The sequence below is a fragment of the Choloepus didactylus genome, assembly GCF_015220235.1.
Source record: "Choloepus didactylus isolate mChoDid1 chromosome 11 unlocalized genomic scaffold, mChoDid1.pri SUPER_11_unloc1, whole genome shotgun sequence".
Taxonomy (NCBI): Eukaryota; Metazoa; Chordata; class Mammalia; order Pilosa; family Megalonychidae; genus Choloepus; species Choloepus didactylus.
In genome coordinates, this window is record NW_023637577.1 from 3,857,291 (window position 1) to 3,877,489 (window position 20,199).

Below are 20,199 nucleotides of genomic sequence, written 5' to 3' on the forward strand. Positions count from 1 at the left end.
TTGCCATCACTTGAATGATGGCTATAAGAAGGCAGTGATATGAAGAATATTTTAATAGCAAGGAAAATAGTTATTAAAATATCTGTTTCAATGTAGATCAGCATATTATTTTGATGGTATTTTCATGATCTTCTACTCTAGGGAAGAGTAACATAGGCCATTGTTAAATGAAACCTAGACTTTTTTTTGGCTTCATGTCATTACAAATCAAAGAATTCTGCACTCTATGCTACTTTTCTCTACACTAGGAAGGTTCCTTAGCCTTGCTGCCAAATATCTTAAAAATGAATAAATTGACTGTTTTAGTATGTAAATTCAAGATCTTAGCTGCCTGATATTTTTTCATCATTTAGTTAGCTTAATTTCATTTTATTTTTCTGAAAAAAAATGAGAGGGTTCAGGGTCTAAGTACTTCGGAGTCATAACATTGGATTATTGGGTACAGATAAGAAAATGAATGTCAAATACTTTTTAAATTGTTAAGCATGATGCAAACTTAAAATGCTCTCATTAATTCTCACCAAAAAATCAGGTGATGTATTGTTTGAAAGAGTATGTAAATGCAGAAGCAATGAAACAAAAGGTATTTGAAGATTTTTTTCCCCTTAATTTTTTGGGGGGCAAGGAGTTTTACTTTTTAGTATTTCTAGATAGGTTGGAAATAATTTATTTTAAACTTAATGTAGTAGTCCAAGGTATACATGGTCCCCTTGTAGGGCATTGGTTTGCCAGATCATGCTAGATTTAATAAGAGAAATTAAAAAGCACTACTCTGTCAAAATACAATGGTGTGTTCTTGGTGTCTTCATAATCGCTGTGTGATGCCATGAAAGGGTTGGTATACAGTTGTTATCCACAGACTTCTCAGAGTTACTGCAAGAAGGTGCCTTCTAGAGTTGCTCAGAATTTAATTATTTCCACTAGAAAAACATAAATTAACATTATGAGAAGAGGTAACATACTGTCTGACATGATAGAAAGATATGGGTTTTGGATGGGGCATTACAAAACAACAGACTTCTAGAGGTTTTTAGTCATGACACTAGAAAATAAAATGTTAAAAGTAGCATTAATATTCTACACTGTGTGAATATACCTCAATAAAATTGCATTAAAAATAGCAAATTGTTAAAATTGTTTATAAATCTCCTTTAGTTGTAAGGTTTCAATGTTTTGGATTATTCCTACTGTGATTTCTATCATGCCCAGCTTTTTTGTTTTCTCCTAATTTTAAAGAAAACAATTGTGATCAATTATTTCTCTAGTCTGTGATTTCGGTTGTACTGGTTGTTGAAGTTTCCCCAACATTCATAATATTTATTATATCTCTCATCATGACATGAAGGTTAGTCTTGCCACTTGACATCATTGTAGTGCTAACTGATGAGTCCATATATATTTTCCTAATTTTTAGTTTCAGATTTCTCATTCTAGTTTAATTCTGGGATGCTTTGTCCTATACAACAGAAGTAATTTTACAGTTTTATCCTTATCCAATTCTATATTATTATAAGATATAAAAATTAAAACTAGCCTGCACAGATAGATCACCAGCTAGATTTTATAGAACATAGAATCCTTTTCTAAGAACTGAAAATTTTAAAATTTATTACAGAAAATTTCATAAAAGAAAAATTTCTCTAGCTTAAATTTTTTTTTATGTTCAAGACTTGTCTAATATGTTTGTTCATATCCAATGCCTCATGCAATGCTTGGCACACAGGAGTTGCCTGGGATATGTTGTTTAAATCTGCTTAAGTGGGAAGACTAAATTTACATTGATTTTGGATTTTTGGTGCATTAATGACAGTTTAAAATAATTTCTAATGATTTATTTGAGTAATTTCTCTATTTGTCGTGTCCATTCAATATAGTGACTTTTTCTAAAGGTGGTTATACAAATACATCAAAGCTAAAACAATTAATAGTCAGAAGACTTTAACTTTTTACATGACAGAACACTGTGTCATGTTCTGATACATTGAGTCACATTTCTTCCCAACTAAAAATAGACACCCTTTTTGCATCACCAAGACAATGCCTGTCTGTTCTGAATTTTAACTCTAGTCAAACTATCATAATAGTTTTGCTAACTACTCATAAGGTAATGACTGGGTTTTAATAAACTTGTTTCTTATATCAATTATATGCTCTATATAAACAAGTTTAATAAACTTGTCTCTTATTTCAATTATATGCTCTATATAATTCCACTTCATTTTATCTACTTAGAGAAATGCTTAGTAGTCATTTTATCCTTTGAAAGATACTATTCTTCTTCCAATTCTTCTTCTTTCATTTATCTTTTCACTTTACTGTGAGTTCTTTAAATATATGTATGGCTTTGTTACCTAATTCTTCAGCTCCTTGATCAACAGTTTTTTTCTCTGTAGCAAAGTACATGTATTTCATATTTACACACTAAGTGTAATTTCCTTGAAACATTCATCTTTTTACTGTTAGATATTGAATTGCAGTGGTTTAAATGGGCAAACTTGTTTGATACCAGATTTTAATCTAAAAATATCAATTTAACCATAGCCTGTCAATAAATAATTGTTGAATGAACATGGCAAAATTTTGTTCCAATATTGGATGGAAGGCACAACCATGGAAGCATAGGGCTGGACCAAAGAGACCTCCTTGAGCCAAGAAAGAAGGTCCATCCACGGTGCTTGGAGGGGAGGTGGGGGGGGCTCTGCCCTCATGTTCAGGAAGAGTGTGGCTGTCTCCCCAGTGCTCAGAGAGGGTGGGGCCCAGGCCCTTGCATTCAGGGGGAGCCTGTTCCCTACTCAGGAACCCTGGTCTCTGCCCCAGCACTGGGAAAGTGTGGTGCTGCTGCTCCAGCAGGCACAGAGGACAAGCACCGATCCAGAGGTGACTCTCAGACTTGAGAATCTGCTGGAGTTTGCCCTGCTGCATTTCAGACTTGCTTGGGGCCTCTGGCCCCTGTTTTCCATCTGGTTTCTCCCTTCTGGAATGGGAATATCTATCCTATGCCTGATCCGCCATTGCCTGGGGAGCAGATAACTTGTTTTCAAAGTTACACATGTCCACAGAGCAGAACTTGGACCCAGAAGGACCACACCCATCATGGATTTTGATGAGACTTTATACTTACATCTGTTGCTAAAATGTAACTTAAGGCTTTTGGGATGTTGTGATGAAATGAATATATTTCATTCTTATGTCTTTTGACATATGAGGATGGACTGTGGTATTTGTCATAGCAGCCTGGTGAACTAAGACATCAGTATACTGTTTTAGACTCTGTTAGATGGGAACACTGCAATATAGTTTGAAATATTCCTACACATTTCATAATTAAGTAGGTAAATGTAACTATAATTACAATTAGTCAGTTGTTTAAAAAAATTGGTCCTAATTTCTGTAAAGGAAAACAAAGTTACAATTAGAGTTATACATTGTTTTCTTGTTCCCAATTCTAGAAAGTCATAAATCAAAGAAACTAAGTTTGAAAACTATCTCTAACCTAAATTTATCCTTCCTTCAAACAAATTTTCTGAACTCTTTGTGTTCATATGAATAAAGAATGTTTCAGTCATGATATAGGTAATATAATGTGTTTACTTAATTTTTTGCCATTAGAATTTTTGCATGATATTAAGACACAGTACCATTTTCTTCATTTTCTGTATTTATGATTCTGTGCTGAAAAATTAATCACATAGAATATACTTAATTTTTCTAAAAGTACAGAATGGAAAGTTTGCTTTATTTATTTCTATTATAGTGATATATATCCACTATATATATATATTACATAAAAATTCCCATTTCAACGATTTTTAGTACACTGTTGATATTAATTGCATTAAGTGTTGTGTTACCATCACCACCATCCATTACCAAGATTTTTCCATGACCCAAAACAGAATCTTTGTACCTTTTAAGCATCAATACCCCATTTCCTCCTGTCCCTGAGTTTATTTTATTTTAAGGAAAAATCCATGAAAGTAAAAAACTGATTTCAACTTTTTATAAAGAACAGAGTTTACTAAGAACTGTAAAATAATGCATTCGGTGTTAAACATGACTTGAATTGTTCAACCTTCTTTGTACCATTAAGATCAAGTATTGCCCTTCTGAAATGATGTCTGTTCAGTAGACCAATGATTAATTGTAGTGTTTATCAGATTAATCTAATAACATATATATATATATATATATATATATATATATATATATATCTCACTCTATTATCTAAACTTAAAATGAGTAAAACTTGTTTTATATATGGGATTATTTTTCTCTTTAAGCAATCCCCAAGTTAAGTCTAGTCTCTAAAAAGTAGTATTTAAAGGCCACATTTCATAAGATATGTGCCATTCTTACTATATTGTCTCTCTCATTTAACTTAAACATCATAAATAATATTTGACATTACAGCTGCAGCAGGAGTTGGAAAGAAATATAACTAGAGAAATACGAAAGGTATGTTGATAAAATTTACTGATTAAATTTAGATAGCATTGATTTCTGAATTAACCTATAAATAGTAAATGCCAAACCTTTTTATAGTTTGGACATTAGATGCAATGTTAAATATTTTTTTCTTATATACAGCTAATGAAAGACATTAAAGCATAAACATTCATAATGAAGAATATAATTATTCTTCATTTAATCATGTTTCCATATCTTTTAAACATCTCAGAAAGTCTATGTATCCCTTTTTGTTTCTGGCTATAGTCTGCCTTCACTTCTGCCATACCTAGGGAACTGTCAGCCTGCCCACTGAAACTCTTCTCATGGAAACAGAAGGGAAGCGTTAGCCACTTCTCTTTACTGTAGTAGCAATAGGAGGCCAAAAAAAAACAGACTAATCTCATGACACTTAGTCAAGCAATTTCTATTCAAATAGCTGTCACTTGACTAGTGACATTTTAAATCTCCATTCATTCACTTTGTCATTGCCTTCCTTTTGCCCTCAGGATAATTCTAGATTCCTTATCATGGAATAAAAACACTCAAAATTGATAGGGTTCTTGCTAAGTTATTCAGTGCTATCCCTTGCCCACTTACCCCTACTTTCTCCCTTTGCTCTGTCATGTAACCAAACTAGACTACTTATATAACTCCAGAAGGCTTCTTCCTGGCATAATTTTTACTTATCCTTAGGGTAGCAACTTACACATCACCTGTACTAAAAGGCCTGTGATACTGACAGAAAATTGGGATAGATGTTCCTCCCATGTGTTCCAATAGTACTCTGTTTTTGTACCTGTTATGTATGTGACTTTGTATGAAAGTGGCCTGTTCATCTGGTTTTTAAGGTTATAATACACAATTGTGGAGGGGTTGACTTTGTCATTTTCATCTTATGATCCAGTGCTTGTCAAAATATCATAGCAAAATGTTGTTGAATAAATAAAAGAAGAATAAGAAAATCAGAAGCCCTGATATTTAGTCACAGTGACAATTTAATGTGTAAATATGGGCAAATTATATGTATAACAGTAATTGTATTTTGAACTGTAGCCATATAAACATTTTTCATTCTTACTAACACTAATAAAGTTCTCGACTTTCTTTACTGACTTCTACTTAGTTTTAACTATTAAGTATTTTAGATTAAAGATTTAATTCTTTCTTTTTCTTTCTAGCTACTGCTGACTTGAATCTGGATCCTATAGAGTTTCTCTAGGATCTACTGATGAGTCAAATTGAAATCAAGATCTAGTTTTAAAAACAACACAAGAATATGTAGAGATTTTAAAGAAAAAGTATATGATCTGAAAGATACATAATAAGAATTCATTTACTAGGTTGTTTACATAATATTCTAATGGTTTCCTGTTGTACGATATGTGAAAATATTAAAGGAAATTATTTTTTGTATCATATATGTATGATAAAAATTTACATAAATTACTTCAAACTGTTTCTCAGCATCTGAAACTTTTAAATGGATTTTGCAAATGAAAACCAGCATTATTGAGTTTTACATAGCCAAAATTCCAGCTGTTTAAACAAGTTATCATTAATACTTCAGTAGATGTATTTATTTGTAAGATAAATACATGTAAGATGTATTCATTTGTAAGATGTATTTTAAGATTCATTTGTAAGATGTATTTGTAAGATGTAGTTGTAAGATTCATTTGTAAGATGTATTTGTAAGATTCATTTATAAGATGTATTTGTAAAATTCATTTGTAAGATGTATTTATTTGTAAGATGTATTTATTTGTAAGTTATCACTATATAACTATAAAGATTTAGGTAGCCATCATTTTGATATATTACTGCTATGTCAGTTGTCAGTGTTTAGAGCTATTAAAATTGTATGGTGAGGGCGGGGCAAGATGGCAGACTGGTGAGCTGTATGTTTTAGTTACTCCTCCAGGAAAGTAGGTAAAAAGCCAGGAACTGCGTGGACTGGACACCACAGAGCAATCTGTCTTTGGGCATACTTCATACAACACTCATGAAAACGTGGAACTGCTGAGATCAGCGAAATCTGTAAGTTTTTGCGGCCAGGGGACCCGCGCCCCTCCCTGCCAGGCTCAGTCCCGTGGGAGGAGGGGCTGTCAGCTCCGGGAAGGAGAAGGGAGAATTGCAGTGGCTGCTCTTATCGGAAACTCATTCTACTGATTCAAACTCCAACCATAGATAGACTGAGACCAGACACCAGAGACTCTGAGAGCAGCCAGCCCAGCAGAGAGGAGACAGACATAGAAAAAAAACAACACGAAAAACTCCAAAATAAAAGCAGAGGATTTTTCGAGTTCTGGTGAACACAGAAAGGGGAAGGGCGGAGATCAGGCCTTGAGGCGCATATGCAAATCCCGAAGCAAAGCTGATCTCTCTGCCCTGTGCACCTTTCCTTAATGGCCCTGGTTGCTTTGTCTATTAGCATTTCAATAACCCATTAGATCTCTGAGGGGGGCCTTTTTTTTTTTTTTTTTTTTTTTTAAATCCTTTTTGCTTTTTCTAAAACAATTACTCTAAGAAGCTCAATACAGAAAGCTTCAAAGAATTGAAATTTGGGCACGTCAAGTCAAGAGCAGAACTAAGAGAGCTCTGAGACAAAAGGCAATATTCCAGTGGCTGAGAAAATTCACTAAACAACACAACTTCCCAAGAAAAGGGGGGTGTCCGCTCACAGCCACCATCCTGGTGGACAGGAAACACTCCTGCCCATCGCCAGCCCCATAGCCCAGAGCTGCCCCAGACAACCCAGTGTGACGGAAGTGCTTCAAATAACAGGCAAACACCACAAAACTGGGCGTGGACATTAGCCTTCCCTGCAACCTCAGCTGAATGTCCCAGAGCTGGGAAGGGGGAGCAGTGTGAATTAACAGAGCCCCATTCAGCCATCATTTGAGCAGACTGGGAGCCTCCCAACACAGCCCAGCAGCCCAGAACTGCCCTGGGGGGACGGCACTCACCTGTGACATAGCACAGTCATCCCTCAACAGAGGACCCGGGGTGCACAGCCTGGAAGAGGGGCCCACTTGCAAGTCTCAGGAGCCATACGCCAATACCAAAGACTTGTGGGTCAGTGGCAGAGACAAACTGTGGCAGGACTGAACTGAAGGATTAGACTATTGCAGCAGCTTTAAAACTCTAGGATCATCAGGGAGATTTGATTGTTAGGGCCACCCCCCTCCCCGACTGCCCAGAAACACGCCCCACATACAGGGCAGGCAACACCAACTACACACGCAAGCTTGGTACACCAATTGGGCCCCACAAGACTCACTCCCCCACTCACCAAAAAGGCTAAGCAGGGGAGATCTGGCTTGTGGAGAACAGGTGGCTCGTGGACGCCACCTGCTGGTTAGTTAGAGAAAGTGTACTCCACGAAGCTGTAGATCTGATAAATTAGAGATAAGGACTTCAACTGGTCTACAAACCCTAAAAGAACCCTATCAAGTTCAGCAAATGCCACGAGGCCAAAAACAACAGAAAATTATAAAGCATATGAAAAAACCAGACGATATGGATAACCCAAGCCCAAGCACCCAAATCAAAAGACCAGAAGAGACACACCACATAGAGCAGCTACTCAAAGAACTAAAGATGAACAATGAGACCCTAGTACGGGATATGAAGGAAATCAAGAAGACCCTAGAAGAGCATAAAGAAGACATTGCAAGACTAAATAAAAAAATGGATGATCTTATGGAAATTAAAGAAACTGTTGACCAAATTAAAAAGATTCTGGACACTCATAGTACAAGACTAGAGGAAGTTGAACAACGAATCAGTGACCTGGAAGATGACAGAATGGAAAATGAAAGCATAAAAGAAAGAATGGGGAAAAAAATTGAAAAACTCGAAATGGACCTCAGGGATATGATAGATAATATGAAACGTCCGAATATAAGACTCATTGGTGTCCCAGAAGGGGAAGAAAAGGGTAAAGCTCTAGGAAGAGTATTCAAAGAAATTGTTGGGGAAAACTTCCCAAATCTTCTAAACAACATAAATACACAAATCATAAATGCTCAGCGAACTCCAAATAGAATAAATCCAAAAAAACCCACTCCGAGACATATACTGATCACACTGTCAAACATAGAAGAGAAGGAGCAAGTTCTGAAAGCAGCAAGAGAAAAGCAATTCACCACATACAAAGGAAACAGCATAAGACTAAGTAGTGACTACTCAGCAGCCACCATGGAGGCAAGAAGGCAGTGGCACGATATATTTAAAATTCTGAGTGAGAGGAATTTCCAGCCAAGAATACTTTATCCAGCAAAGCTCTCCTTCAAATTTGAGGGAGAGCTTAAATTTTTCACAGACAAAGAAATGCTGAGAGAATTTGCTAACAAGAGACCTGCCCTACTGGAGATACTAAAGGGAGCCCTACAGACAGAGAAACAAAGACAGGACAGAGAGACCTGGAGAAAGGTTCAGTACTAAAGAGATTCGGTATGGGTACAATAAAGGATATTAATAGAGAGAGGGAAAAATATGGCAAACATAATCCAAAGGATAAGATGGCCAATTCAAGAAATGCCTTCATGGTTTTAACGTTGAATGTAAATGGATTAAACTCCCCAATTAAAAGATATAGATTCGCAGAATGGATCAAAAAAAATGAACCATCAATATGCTGCATACAAGAGACTCATCTTAGACACAGGGACACAAAGAAACTGAAAGTGAAAGGATGGAAAAAAATATTTCATGCAAGCTACAGCCAAAAGAAAGCAGGTGTAGCAATATTAATCTCAGATAAAATAGACTTCAAATGCAGGGATGTTTTGAGAGACAAAGAAGGCCACTACATACTAATAAAAGGGGCAATTCAGCAAGAAGAAATAACAATCGTAAATGTCTATGCACCCAATCAAGGTGCCACAAAATACATGAGAGAAACACTGGCAAAACTAAAGGAAGCAATTGATGTTTCCACAATAATTGTGGGAGACTTCAACACATCACTCTCTCCTATAGATAGATCAACCAGACAGAAGACCAATAAGGAAATTGAAAACCTAAACAATCTGATAAATGAATTAGATTTAACAGACATATACAGGACATTACATCCCAAATCACCAGGATACACATACTTTTCTAGTGCTCACGGAACTTTCTCCAGAATAGATCATATGCTGGGACATAAAACAAGCCTCAATAAATTTAAAAAGATTGAAATTATTCAAAGCACATTCTCTGACCACAATGGAATACAATTAGAAGTCAATAACCATCAGAGACTTAGAAAATTCACAAATACCTGGAGGTTAAACAACACACTCCTAAACAATCAGTGGGTTAAAGAAGAAATAGCAAGAGAAATTGCTAAATATATAGAGACGAATGAAAATGAGAACACAACATACCAAAACCTATGGGATGCAGCAAAAGCAGTGCTAAGGGGGAAATTTATAGCACTAAACGCATATATTAAAAAGGAAGAAAGAGCCAAAATCAAAGAACTAATGGATCAACTGAAGAAGCTAGAAAATGAACAGCAAACCAATCCTAAACCAAGTAGAAGAAAAGAAATAACAAGGATTAAAGCAGAAATAAATGACATAGAGAACAAAAAAACAATAGAAAGGATAAATATCACCAAAAGTTGGTTCTTTGAGAAGATCAACAAGATTGACAAGCCCCTAGCTAGACTGACAAAATCAAAAAGAGAGAAGACCCATATAAACAAAATAATGAATGAAAAAGGTAACATAACTGCAGATCCTGAAGAAATTAAAAAAATTATAAGAGGATATTATGAACAACTGTATGGCAACAAACTGGATAATGTAGAAGAAATGGACAATTTCCTGGAAACATATGAACAACCTAGACTGACCAGAGAAGAAATAGAAGACCTCAACCAACCCATCACAAGCAAAGAGATCCAATCAGTCATCAAAAATCTTCCCACAAATAAATGCCCAGGGCCAGATGGCTTCACAGGGGAATTCTACCAAACTTTCCAGAAAGAACTGACACCAATCTTACTCAAACTCTTTCAAAACATTGAAAAAAATGGAACACTACCTAACTCATTTTATGAAGCTAACATCAATCTAATACCAAAACCAGGCAAAGATGCTACAAAAAAGGAAAACTACCGGCCAATCTCCCTAATGAATATAGATGCAAAAATCCTCAACAAAATACTTGCAAATCGAATCCAAAGACACATTAAAAAAATCATACACCATGACCAAGTGGGGTTCATTCCAGGCATGCAAGGATGGTTCAACATAAGAAAAACAATCAATGTATTACAACACATTAAAAACTCGAAAGGGAAAAATCAATTGATCATCTCAATAGATGCTGAAAAAGCATTTGACAAAATCCAACATCCCTTTTTGATAAAAACACTTCAAAAGGTAGGAATTGAAGGAAACTTCCTCAACATGATAAAGAGCATATATGAAAAACCCACAGCCAGCATAGTACTCAATGGTGAGAGACTGAAAGCCTTCCCTCTAAGATCAGGAACAAGACAAGGATGCCCGCTGTCACCACTGTTATTCAACATTGTGCTGGAAGTGCTAGCCAGGGCAATCCGGCAAGACAAAGAAATAAAAGGCATCCAAATTGGAAAAGAAGAAGTAAAACTGTCATTGTTTGCAGATGATATGATCTTATATCTAGAAAACCCTGAGAAATCGACGATACACCTACTAGAGCTAATAAACAAATTTAGCAAAGTAGCAGGATACAAGATTAATGCCCATATGTCAGTAATGTTTCTATATGCTAGAAATGAACAAACTGAAGAGACACTCAAGAAAAAGATACCATTTTCAATAGCAACTAAAAAAATCAAGTACCTAGGAATAAACTTAACCAAAGATGTAAAAGACCTATACAAAGAAAACTACATAACTCTACTAAAAGAAATAGAAGGGGACCTTAAAAGATGGAAAAATATTCCATGTTCATGGATAGGAAGGCTAAATGTCATTAAGATGTCAATTCTACCCAAACTCATCTACAGATTCAATGCAATCCCAATCACAATTCCAACAACCTACTTTGCAGACTTGGAAAAGCTAGTTATCAAATTTATTTGGAAAGGGAAGATGCCTCGAATTGCTAAAGACACTCTAAAAAAGAAAAACGAAGTGGGAGGACTTACACTCCCTGACTTTGAAGCTTATTATAAAGCCACAGTTGCCAAAACAGCATGGTACTGGCACAAAGATAGACATATAGATCAATGGAATCGAATTGAGAATTCAGAGATAGACCCTCAGATCTATGGCCGACTGATCTTTGATAAGGCCCCCAAAGTCACCGAACTGAGCCATAATGGTCTTTTCAACAAATGGGGCTGGGAGAGTTGGATATCCATATCCAAAAGAATGAAAGAGGACCCCTACCTCACCCCCTACACAAAAATTAACTCAAAATGGACCAAAGATCTCAATGTAAAAGAAAGTACCATAAAACTCCTAGAAGATAATGTAGGAAAACATCTTCAAGACCTTGTATTAGGAGGCCACTTCCTAGACTTTACACCCAAAGCACAAGCAACAAAAGAGAAAATAGATAAATGGGAACTCCTCAAGCTTAGAAGTTTCTGCACCTCAAAGGAATTTCTCAAAAAGGTAAAGAGGCAGCCAACTCAATGGGAAAAAATTTTTGGAAACCATGTATCTGACAAAAGACTGATATCTTGCATATACAAAGAAATCCTACAACTCAATGACAATAGTACAGACAGCCCAATTATAAAATGGGCAAAAGATATGAAAAGACAGTTCTCTGAAGAGGAAATACAAATGGCCAAGAAACACATGAAAAAATGTTCAGCATCACTAGCTATTAGAGAGATGCAAATTAAGACCACAATGAGATACCATCTAACACCGGTTAGAATGGCTGCCATTAAACAAACAGGAAACTACAAATGCTGGAGGAGATGTGGAGAAATTGGAACTCTTATTCATTGTTGGTGGGACTGTATAATGGTTCAGCCACTCTGGAAGTCAGTCTGGCAGTTCCTTAGAAAACTAGATATAGAGCTACCATTCGATCCAGCGATTGCACTTCTCGGTATATACCCGGAAGATCGGAAAGCAGTGACACGAACAGATATCTGCACGCCAATGTTCATAGCAGCATTATTCACAATTGCCAAGAGATGGAAACAACCCAAATGTCCTTCAACAGATGAGTGGATAAATAAAATGTGGTATATACACACGATGGAATACTACGCGGCAGTAAGAAGGAACGATCTCGTGAAACATATGACAACATGGATGAACCTTGAAGACATAATGCTGAGCGAAATAAGCCAGGCACAAAAAGAGAAATATTATATGCTACCACTAATGTGAACTTTGAAAAATGTAAAACAAATGGTTTATAATGTAGAATGTAGGGGAACTAGCAGTAGAGAGCAATTAAGGAAGGGGGAACAATAATCCAAGAAGAACAGATAAGCTATTTAACGTTCTGGGGATGCCCAGAAATGACTATGGTCTGTTAATTTCTGATGGATGTAGTAGGAACAAGTTCACTGAAATGTTGCTATATTATGTAACTTTCTTGGGGTAAAGTAGGAACATGTTGGAAGTTAAGCAGTTATCTTAGGTTAGTTGTCTTTTTCTTACTCCCTTGTTATGGTCTCTTTGAAATGTTCTTTTATTGTATGTTTGTTTTCTTTTTAACTTTTTTTTTCATACAGTTGATTTAAAAAAGAAGGGAAAGTTAAAAAAAAAAAAAAAAAGAAAAAAGACAAACAAGGAAAAAAAAAAAAAAAGATGTAGTGCCCCCTTGAGGAGCCTGTGGAGAATGCAGGGGTATTTGCCTACCCCACCTTCATGGTTGCTAACATGACCACAGACATAGGGGACTGGTGGTTTGATGGGTTGAGCCCTCTACCATAAGTTTTACCCTTGGGAAGACGGTTGCTGCAAAGGAGAGGCTAGGCCTCCCTGTATTTGTGCCTAAGATTCTCCTCCTGAATGCCTCTTTGTTGCTCAGATGTGGCCCTCTCTCTTTGGCTAAGCCAACTTGAAAGGTGAAATCACTGCCCTCCCCCCTACGTGGGATCAGACACCCAGGGAAGTGAATCTCCCTGGCAACGTGGAATATGACTCCCGGGGAGGAATGTAGACCCGGCATCGTGGGATGGAGAACATCTTCTTGACCAAAAGGGGGATGTGAAAGGAAATGAAATAAGCTTCAGTGGCAGAGAGATTCCAAAACGAGCCGAGAGATCACTCTGGTGGGCACTCTTACGCACACTTTAGACAACCTTTTTCAGGTTCTAAAGAATTGGGGTAGCTGGTGGTGGATACCTGAAACTATTAAACTACAACCCAGAACCCATGAATCTCGAAGACAGTTGTATAAAAATGTAGCTTATGGGGGGTGACAGTGGGATTGGGAATGCCATAAGGACCAAACTCCACTTTGTCTAGTTTATGGATGGATGTGTAGAAAAGTAGGGGAAGCAAACAAACAGACAAAGGTACCTAGTGTTCTTTTTTACTTCAATTGCTCTTTTTCACTCTAATTATTATTCTTGTTATTTTTGTGTGTGTGCTAATGAAGGTGTCAGGGATTGATTTAGGTGATGAATGTACAACTATGTAATGGTACTGTAAACAATCGAAAGTACAATTTGTTTTGTAAAAAAAAAAAAAAAAAGTAAATGAATAATATGGGGGAGGAGGGGTATGGGATGTTTTGGGTGTTATTTTTACTTTTATTTTTAGTCTCATTTTTGTTTTTTGGAGTAATGAAAATGTTCAAAAATTGATGCGGTGATGAATGCACAACTATGTGATGATACTGTGAACAATTGTTTTATACTTTGGATGATTGTATGGTATGTAAACATATTTCAATAAAAAATAAATAAACACATAAAAAAAAAATAAAATAAATAAAGAATTGGGGTAGCTGGTGGTGGATACCTGAAACTATTAAACTACAACCCAGAACCCATGAATCTCGAAGACAGTTGTATAAAAATGTAGCTTATGAGGGGTGACAGTGGGATTGGGAATGCCATAAGGACCAAACTCTACTTTGTCTAGTTTATGGATGGATGTGTAGAAAAGTAGGGGAAGCAAACAAACAGACAAAGGTACCCAGTGTTCTTTTTTACTTCAATTGCTCTTTTTCACTCTAATTATTATTCTTGTTATTTTTGTGTGTGTGCTAATGAAGGTGTCAGGGATTGATTTAGGTGATGAATGTACAACTATGTAATGGTACTGTAAACAATCGAAAGTACGATTTGTTTTGTATGACTGCGTGGTATGTGAATATATCTCAATAAAATGATGATTAAAAAAAAAATTGTATGGTGCCATCAAACTATATTTTAATAATTGTAAACCTTGATTTATAGATATTTCTTCATGGAGAAATAAGGTTTGCCTAAGGCTTTTCACCTTTTCTATTAATTTTTTATTCACTTTTTGAAAACATACATCTTAAAATTAGAGAAAAATTTGCAAGTTTTAATACAAAGGGCTTTTTCCCCCTGAAACATTTGAAAGAATGAATTGCCAGTGTGATGCCCATCACTGCTAATTACTTTGGTATGTATTTCCTACAAAGAAGGACATTCTACACAACTACAGTATAACCATCACAATCAGAAAATTAATGTTAATACATTCTATTATTTAATCCTCAGACCTTTTAAGTCTTGCCACTTGTCTCAGTGCCCTTTGAAAGAAAAGGATCCATTTCTGAATCATGGATTGCATTTCATTGTTGTGTCTGTATTGTCCTCTTCAGTCTGGAATAATTTCTTAGTCTTTCCTTGACTTTCATGACCTTGATGCTTTTGAAAATTGAAGGCCAGTAGTGTAGAATGTCCCCCAGTGTGGATTTTTCTGATGTTTCCTTATGATGATATTCAGATTATATGTTTTTGGAAAAATATCACAGAAATGATCCTGCAGTCTTCTTGCATCCTGTCAAATGACCCACAGTTTGAATTGCTATATTTTAAATAAATTTTTCTATCTTCTAGTTCACTAATTGTCTCCTCTACTGTGTCCAATCTGCTGCCTGACCTGTCCATGGAATTTGAAATTTTGGTGCTGCATTTTCCATTTATAGAAGTTTGCCTGGGTCTTTCACAACCCCACTAGAAAATATTTATAGTTTTCTATTTTCTGAAGAGATTTTACACACAGATGCATATATGCATATGACATCTATGGCTTTTGTCATTTCCTAAGGGCCTGCTTGTAGGAAGAAATAAGGGTAGAGACAACTAATCAGAAAATGGGAACTACTACACATTAGCTCTTGATGTGAGAATTCTCTTTTATATATGATTTCAGTGAAAGATTCCATCCTCTCCTCTTCCAGGAATAGCCAAGTGATCCCCCAAGGAAGGGAGGGTGTTTGAAAAACTTATACACAAATGTTTTAGCATCATTGATCATAATAACCAAAAAGTGGAACAATCTGAATGTCCATCAGCTGGTAACTGAATAAACAAAGTGTGGTCTACCCATCCAGTGGAATATATGGAGCAAGAAGGAGAGAAATATTATACATGCTATTTTATACATGCTAAAATTTTCAAAAAAGGCAAATTTCTAGAGACATTTGAAAGTAGATCAATGTTTGCCTGGGTACAGGATCAGGGATTGACCACCAACAGGTACCAGGAAACTTTTTTGAGTGAAGGAAATATTCTGAAACTGGATTGTGGGGTGGTTACAAAGATCTATTATTTTACTCCAAATTGCTGAACTGAACTCTTAAAATTGGTGACATTTTTGGTAATAAATTATACCTTGATCAAGTTATTTTCTGAAACAGGCAAAAAAGAGACTGCTGAAAAGGAAAAATCAATACACATTTGAGATGAGATATTTACTTTAAAAGAGGTCAAACATGAATTTGAAAACAAAGAAAGTCAAAGTATTTGTTCATTAGATCAAAGGGTAGTATGACATTGAAGATCTGTAAAGGTCATGATGGCTATCCAAGAGAGTATGACTTAGTCTCCTTTTGTTGAATTTTTAACTGAATACATGATATGAATTCTTTTGGTTATGGCAGGGCTAAATTTTTCCTTATAATCTTTTCTCTATAGTTATGAATATCTGTACATTTTTTCTCATATACTGATTAGGCTACAATTATTTCCCCAAGGATTGCAATTATTCCCCATCACTGTAACAGATCTGTGAAAGAGATGACTGGTGGAAAAGGAGAACTTTCCTGGTAATCTGCAGCAAATTAAAACTGCATGCCAAGGAAAGACTGTTGGGAATCATTAAGATAACATTAGCTTTGGGATGTTCCATTCACACTGGAAGTCTGTGCTGTTTCCATGTAATACTTTGGGACTTCCTTGTGGGCTTCTCTAAGTTAACCATAAATGCCACCATTATCATTTTAGACTAAGGTCACTATATGGCTTTTAAAACCTAGGGGTTTTCTTCTAAGCTTCTCAGTCTTAAGTGATAACTTGGAGATGTTTCAAGCTTATCATTTGTTTATTTTAGCTATTAAGATTAGTTATTTCAAAATTTTATAGTTCCATCCAGTATTTGAAGTATGTTGGGGGTCTGTGTTGGTCGGATACTGTGTCTGCTGGTTCCCACTGTTGGTGCATTGTTAACTTGTTTATTTTGGTTAGCTCTGATTGTGTGCTACTTATTGCCCTTGAAAATTATTTGCGGTGATACCCAAATCCTTGAGTGATATTGCCTTCCTTTAGAAAGGATTTGCATTTACTTCTGCAAGGTGCCTTAACCCAATTCCAAAGCTTGAGGTTCTTTGAACAACACTCCCTCCCCAACTGCCCACCTTCACCAAAAAAGAAAAGAAAAACACAAACCACTCTCCTCCTCCTGGCCCAGGCTGCAAATCAGAGGGAGAACTCATCTTTTTTTTTCTCTTCTCCCCTTTGCCACTTTTTCTTCTGCTTAACTCAGCACCTAGGATACCTTCTGTTAGTACTCTGGGGTGGCTGGAGTGAGGCTTTGCTTTGATTAACCTTTCCTCTGAGAATGTAGCTCTCTGATGTTCTAGTTTGATATGGGGGGAGGTCTTCCCTATGACTTTATGCCTTGATTGAGCCCAGGAGGACTTAGGTCCTCCTTACTATACAAGCCTACAGAACCAAACCTCAAGTTTGTTAAAGGTCAACAAACGCCCTCAGAGACAAGGCACCTTTGATGTGCTTATATTCCCCTTGTCTCTCCAGGTTTTGACTTTCCCCTGGAATTTTGATTGGCAACTCCCCAGTTCTTGTTGCCTTTATGATGATAGTATATTTTCACTCAGCACTTTTAACTATATTCAGGGAAGCGCTCATCCAAATAATCTAGCTTACCATTTCTAGAAAAAATGTCCTGGATTTGTTTCATTCTGTTGCCTTTCAGAACTTTCTTATCCCTAAGTGTTGTTGCCAAATATTTTATTTTTATACTACATTCCAGTTTGCTAATGCTGCCATTATGCAAAACACCAGAAATGGATTGGCTTTTATAAAGGGGTTTTATTTGATTACAAATTTACACTCTGAAGTCCATGAAAATGTCCAAATTAAGGCATCAACCACAAGTATACCTTAACCAAAGGAAGGCCATCTGCTCTCCTGTTTGAGCACAGTGGGGAAGAATTCACCACCTTTGCTTGGTAGCAATCCTCTCTTGCCCAGCCCTTTCCTCCAGAAGGGCAGGGTGCCAGCGAAGTGCAAGTCTTCTCATAGAAGGACATTTACTTACAACCTGAACACAGGTCAGTGCAGCCTGTAAGGTCCCTTTCAGCCAGTTGAGCTGGCTTACTGTTAGAAGAAAAATGCATCAGGCTCAGAAACCATCAAGGTGAAATCTTGAGTTTTCAAGAGGTTTCAGATAGATCTACACCATCTCCTGCACCTTTTGTCCCAATCATGATCTCATAAGAAGCCTGGAGGGCGATGGGTCCTCTCTGGGGGCAGCTGCCTGTGATAACCCAACTCCCTTGCTTTGGGCGTGTCCCAGGAAGAAGGTGAGGGGCCACGTCCCAGGAGCAGCTCCTGGTTGAGTAACTTCCACCAACAGAGGCACAGATGCTCAGCCCGCAGGCACAGAAGGCCCCCAGGGAGTGGACACTCCCATCTGGCATCTCCCCTAGGGAATCATGTGCTAGGCGTGTGGCGGTCTCCTGCAGCCATCTTCCAGCATCAGGCCCCCCCAGCCCCATGACCGGGCTAGGCCCTGTGGCAGCCACACAGCCCATGCTTCGCTGCCTGGCCTCAGTCCCCACAGCTGCTCCTGCACAGGGTGCCCCACGTTGCAGAGCTGTGAGACCCGCAGGCTACACCCCTCGAGCCAGGCGCAGGCAACCCAGGGGCCCTCCAAACACCCACAAATCTCTTGCTGAAACCTGCTTTTTTAAGACTTTGAAGAACTTTCCAGTCTAATCAGAAAACCTCCCTCTTCTCTATCTCTGTGGCTTGAGTATCCCCCCTTTGTCCATCATTTGAAGTTAGCTGGACAGATGGCAATTTTGGAAGAAGGAGGTGGATATACTTCACTCTTGGGCTGGAAAAATGTCTGTGCAAAGAGCTTATGGCTTTGCTCACCTTTTCTAAAAACAGATTTCAGTGTTTTGGATAAATTGGTTTCCTCCAACCTCAGTTTTCTCTTCTGTAGAAATGGCGCCAAGTGTCTCAGAAGGTTCTCAAAGAATTAAAATGAATCAGGTATGCAAAACAAAAATGAAAACAAAAACAAAAACAAAAAAAACTTACCAGAATCTGCTTCAGATTTATATTAACTTAATTCCAGTGAGATGTAGAAATGTTGCTTCTATATAGCTTTATTGCACTTTTCCCCTTTTGATGGTATTATTGTTATACATATTGTGTCCATATGCTACAAATCTTAAAAGTTTATTAGTATAATTATCATTGTATATTTGGCTTTTTAAAAATCTGAGAGAAGAAAGAGAGCAAGTATCTGTTTAGAGCTAGCTTATGTTTAGAGCTTGTCATGTCAGCCTTATTTGCCATATTCAGTTCTCCTCATTTGCTGGAGATTCAAGTTCTCATATGCTGTCATCACCACAGGAACAAATGAGACCTTAACCTTGGCAACAGGTAACAGATGGCAGAGGGAGACCACCCTGACTACCCTTTTCACCACCAGGAAGATACCCTATCCCTCTGCAGGGGTCTGTGGCCAGAGAGATCCCTGTGTTTTTGGCTCATCTCCATCTAGAGAAGTTTCCAACACAGTGAGCTGAGAGGAAGATGGGAGGGAGCAAGATGTGCTTCAAATGCCATATACTCTCACTGTTCTTACTGAGTTTTAGTAGATTATATTGGCCGAATGTCTCTTAATTTGCTGTATGCCTTTAGGGCCATTTCCAGAGATTTCAAATGGTTGTTATTCTCTCTCTCTCTCTCTCTCTCTCTCTCTCTCTCTCTTTCACTGGTCTCATTGGGGAGCAGGTCTGCACAACACCTAATGTTGCCACTCTAGAAGTAGAACCCACCTTAAATGATTTTCACAAATAGTCATTACTGGAGTCCTATCGCCTGCTCCAGAATTCATGCAACAGCCATCACTGGCTGTTCCAGTGCTGGACAATTTCTCCACTAGTTGTGTGTCCTTGGGCAAGTTACTTACCTTTCTGAGAATGCAAGTAGTCCCTGGCTTCTCAGATTACCATGAGCAGGCAGGAAGATGATGAGGGCTGATTGCTTAGCAAAGGGGCCACCAGATGCGGAAACAGGCTTTGTGACCATTGCAATTAGGGAGACAT

At 37.3% G+C, this 20,199-nt stretch overlaps 1 protein-coding gene across 3 annotated transcripts in view; it reads left to right on the forward strand.

The window, feature by feature from the left end:
- Positions 1 to 6,311, forward strand: part of LOC119524462 (ankyrin repeat domain-containing protein 26-like) — a 224,687-nt gene extending 218,376 nt beyond the window's left edge. For 2 of the 3 annotated variants that reach the window (XM_037823152.1, XM_037823153.1), the window contains 2 exons: positions 4,411 to 4,455; positions 5,628 to 6,310. In XM_037823152.1, coding sequence (XP_037679080.1) covers positions 4,411 to 4,455; positions 5,628 to 5,642 — 60 coding nt within the window. In that variant the 3' untranslated portion in view covers positions 5,643 to 6,310. Of the gene's footprint in view, positions 1 to 4,410; positions 4,456 to 5,627 lie in introns of all 3 variants that reach the window. The other variant, XM_037823151.1, reaches the window with a different exon arrangement.
- Positions 6,312 to 20,199: the final 13,888 nt, after the last annotated feature.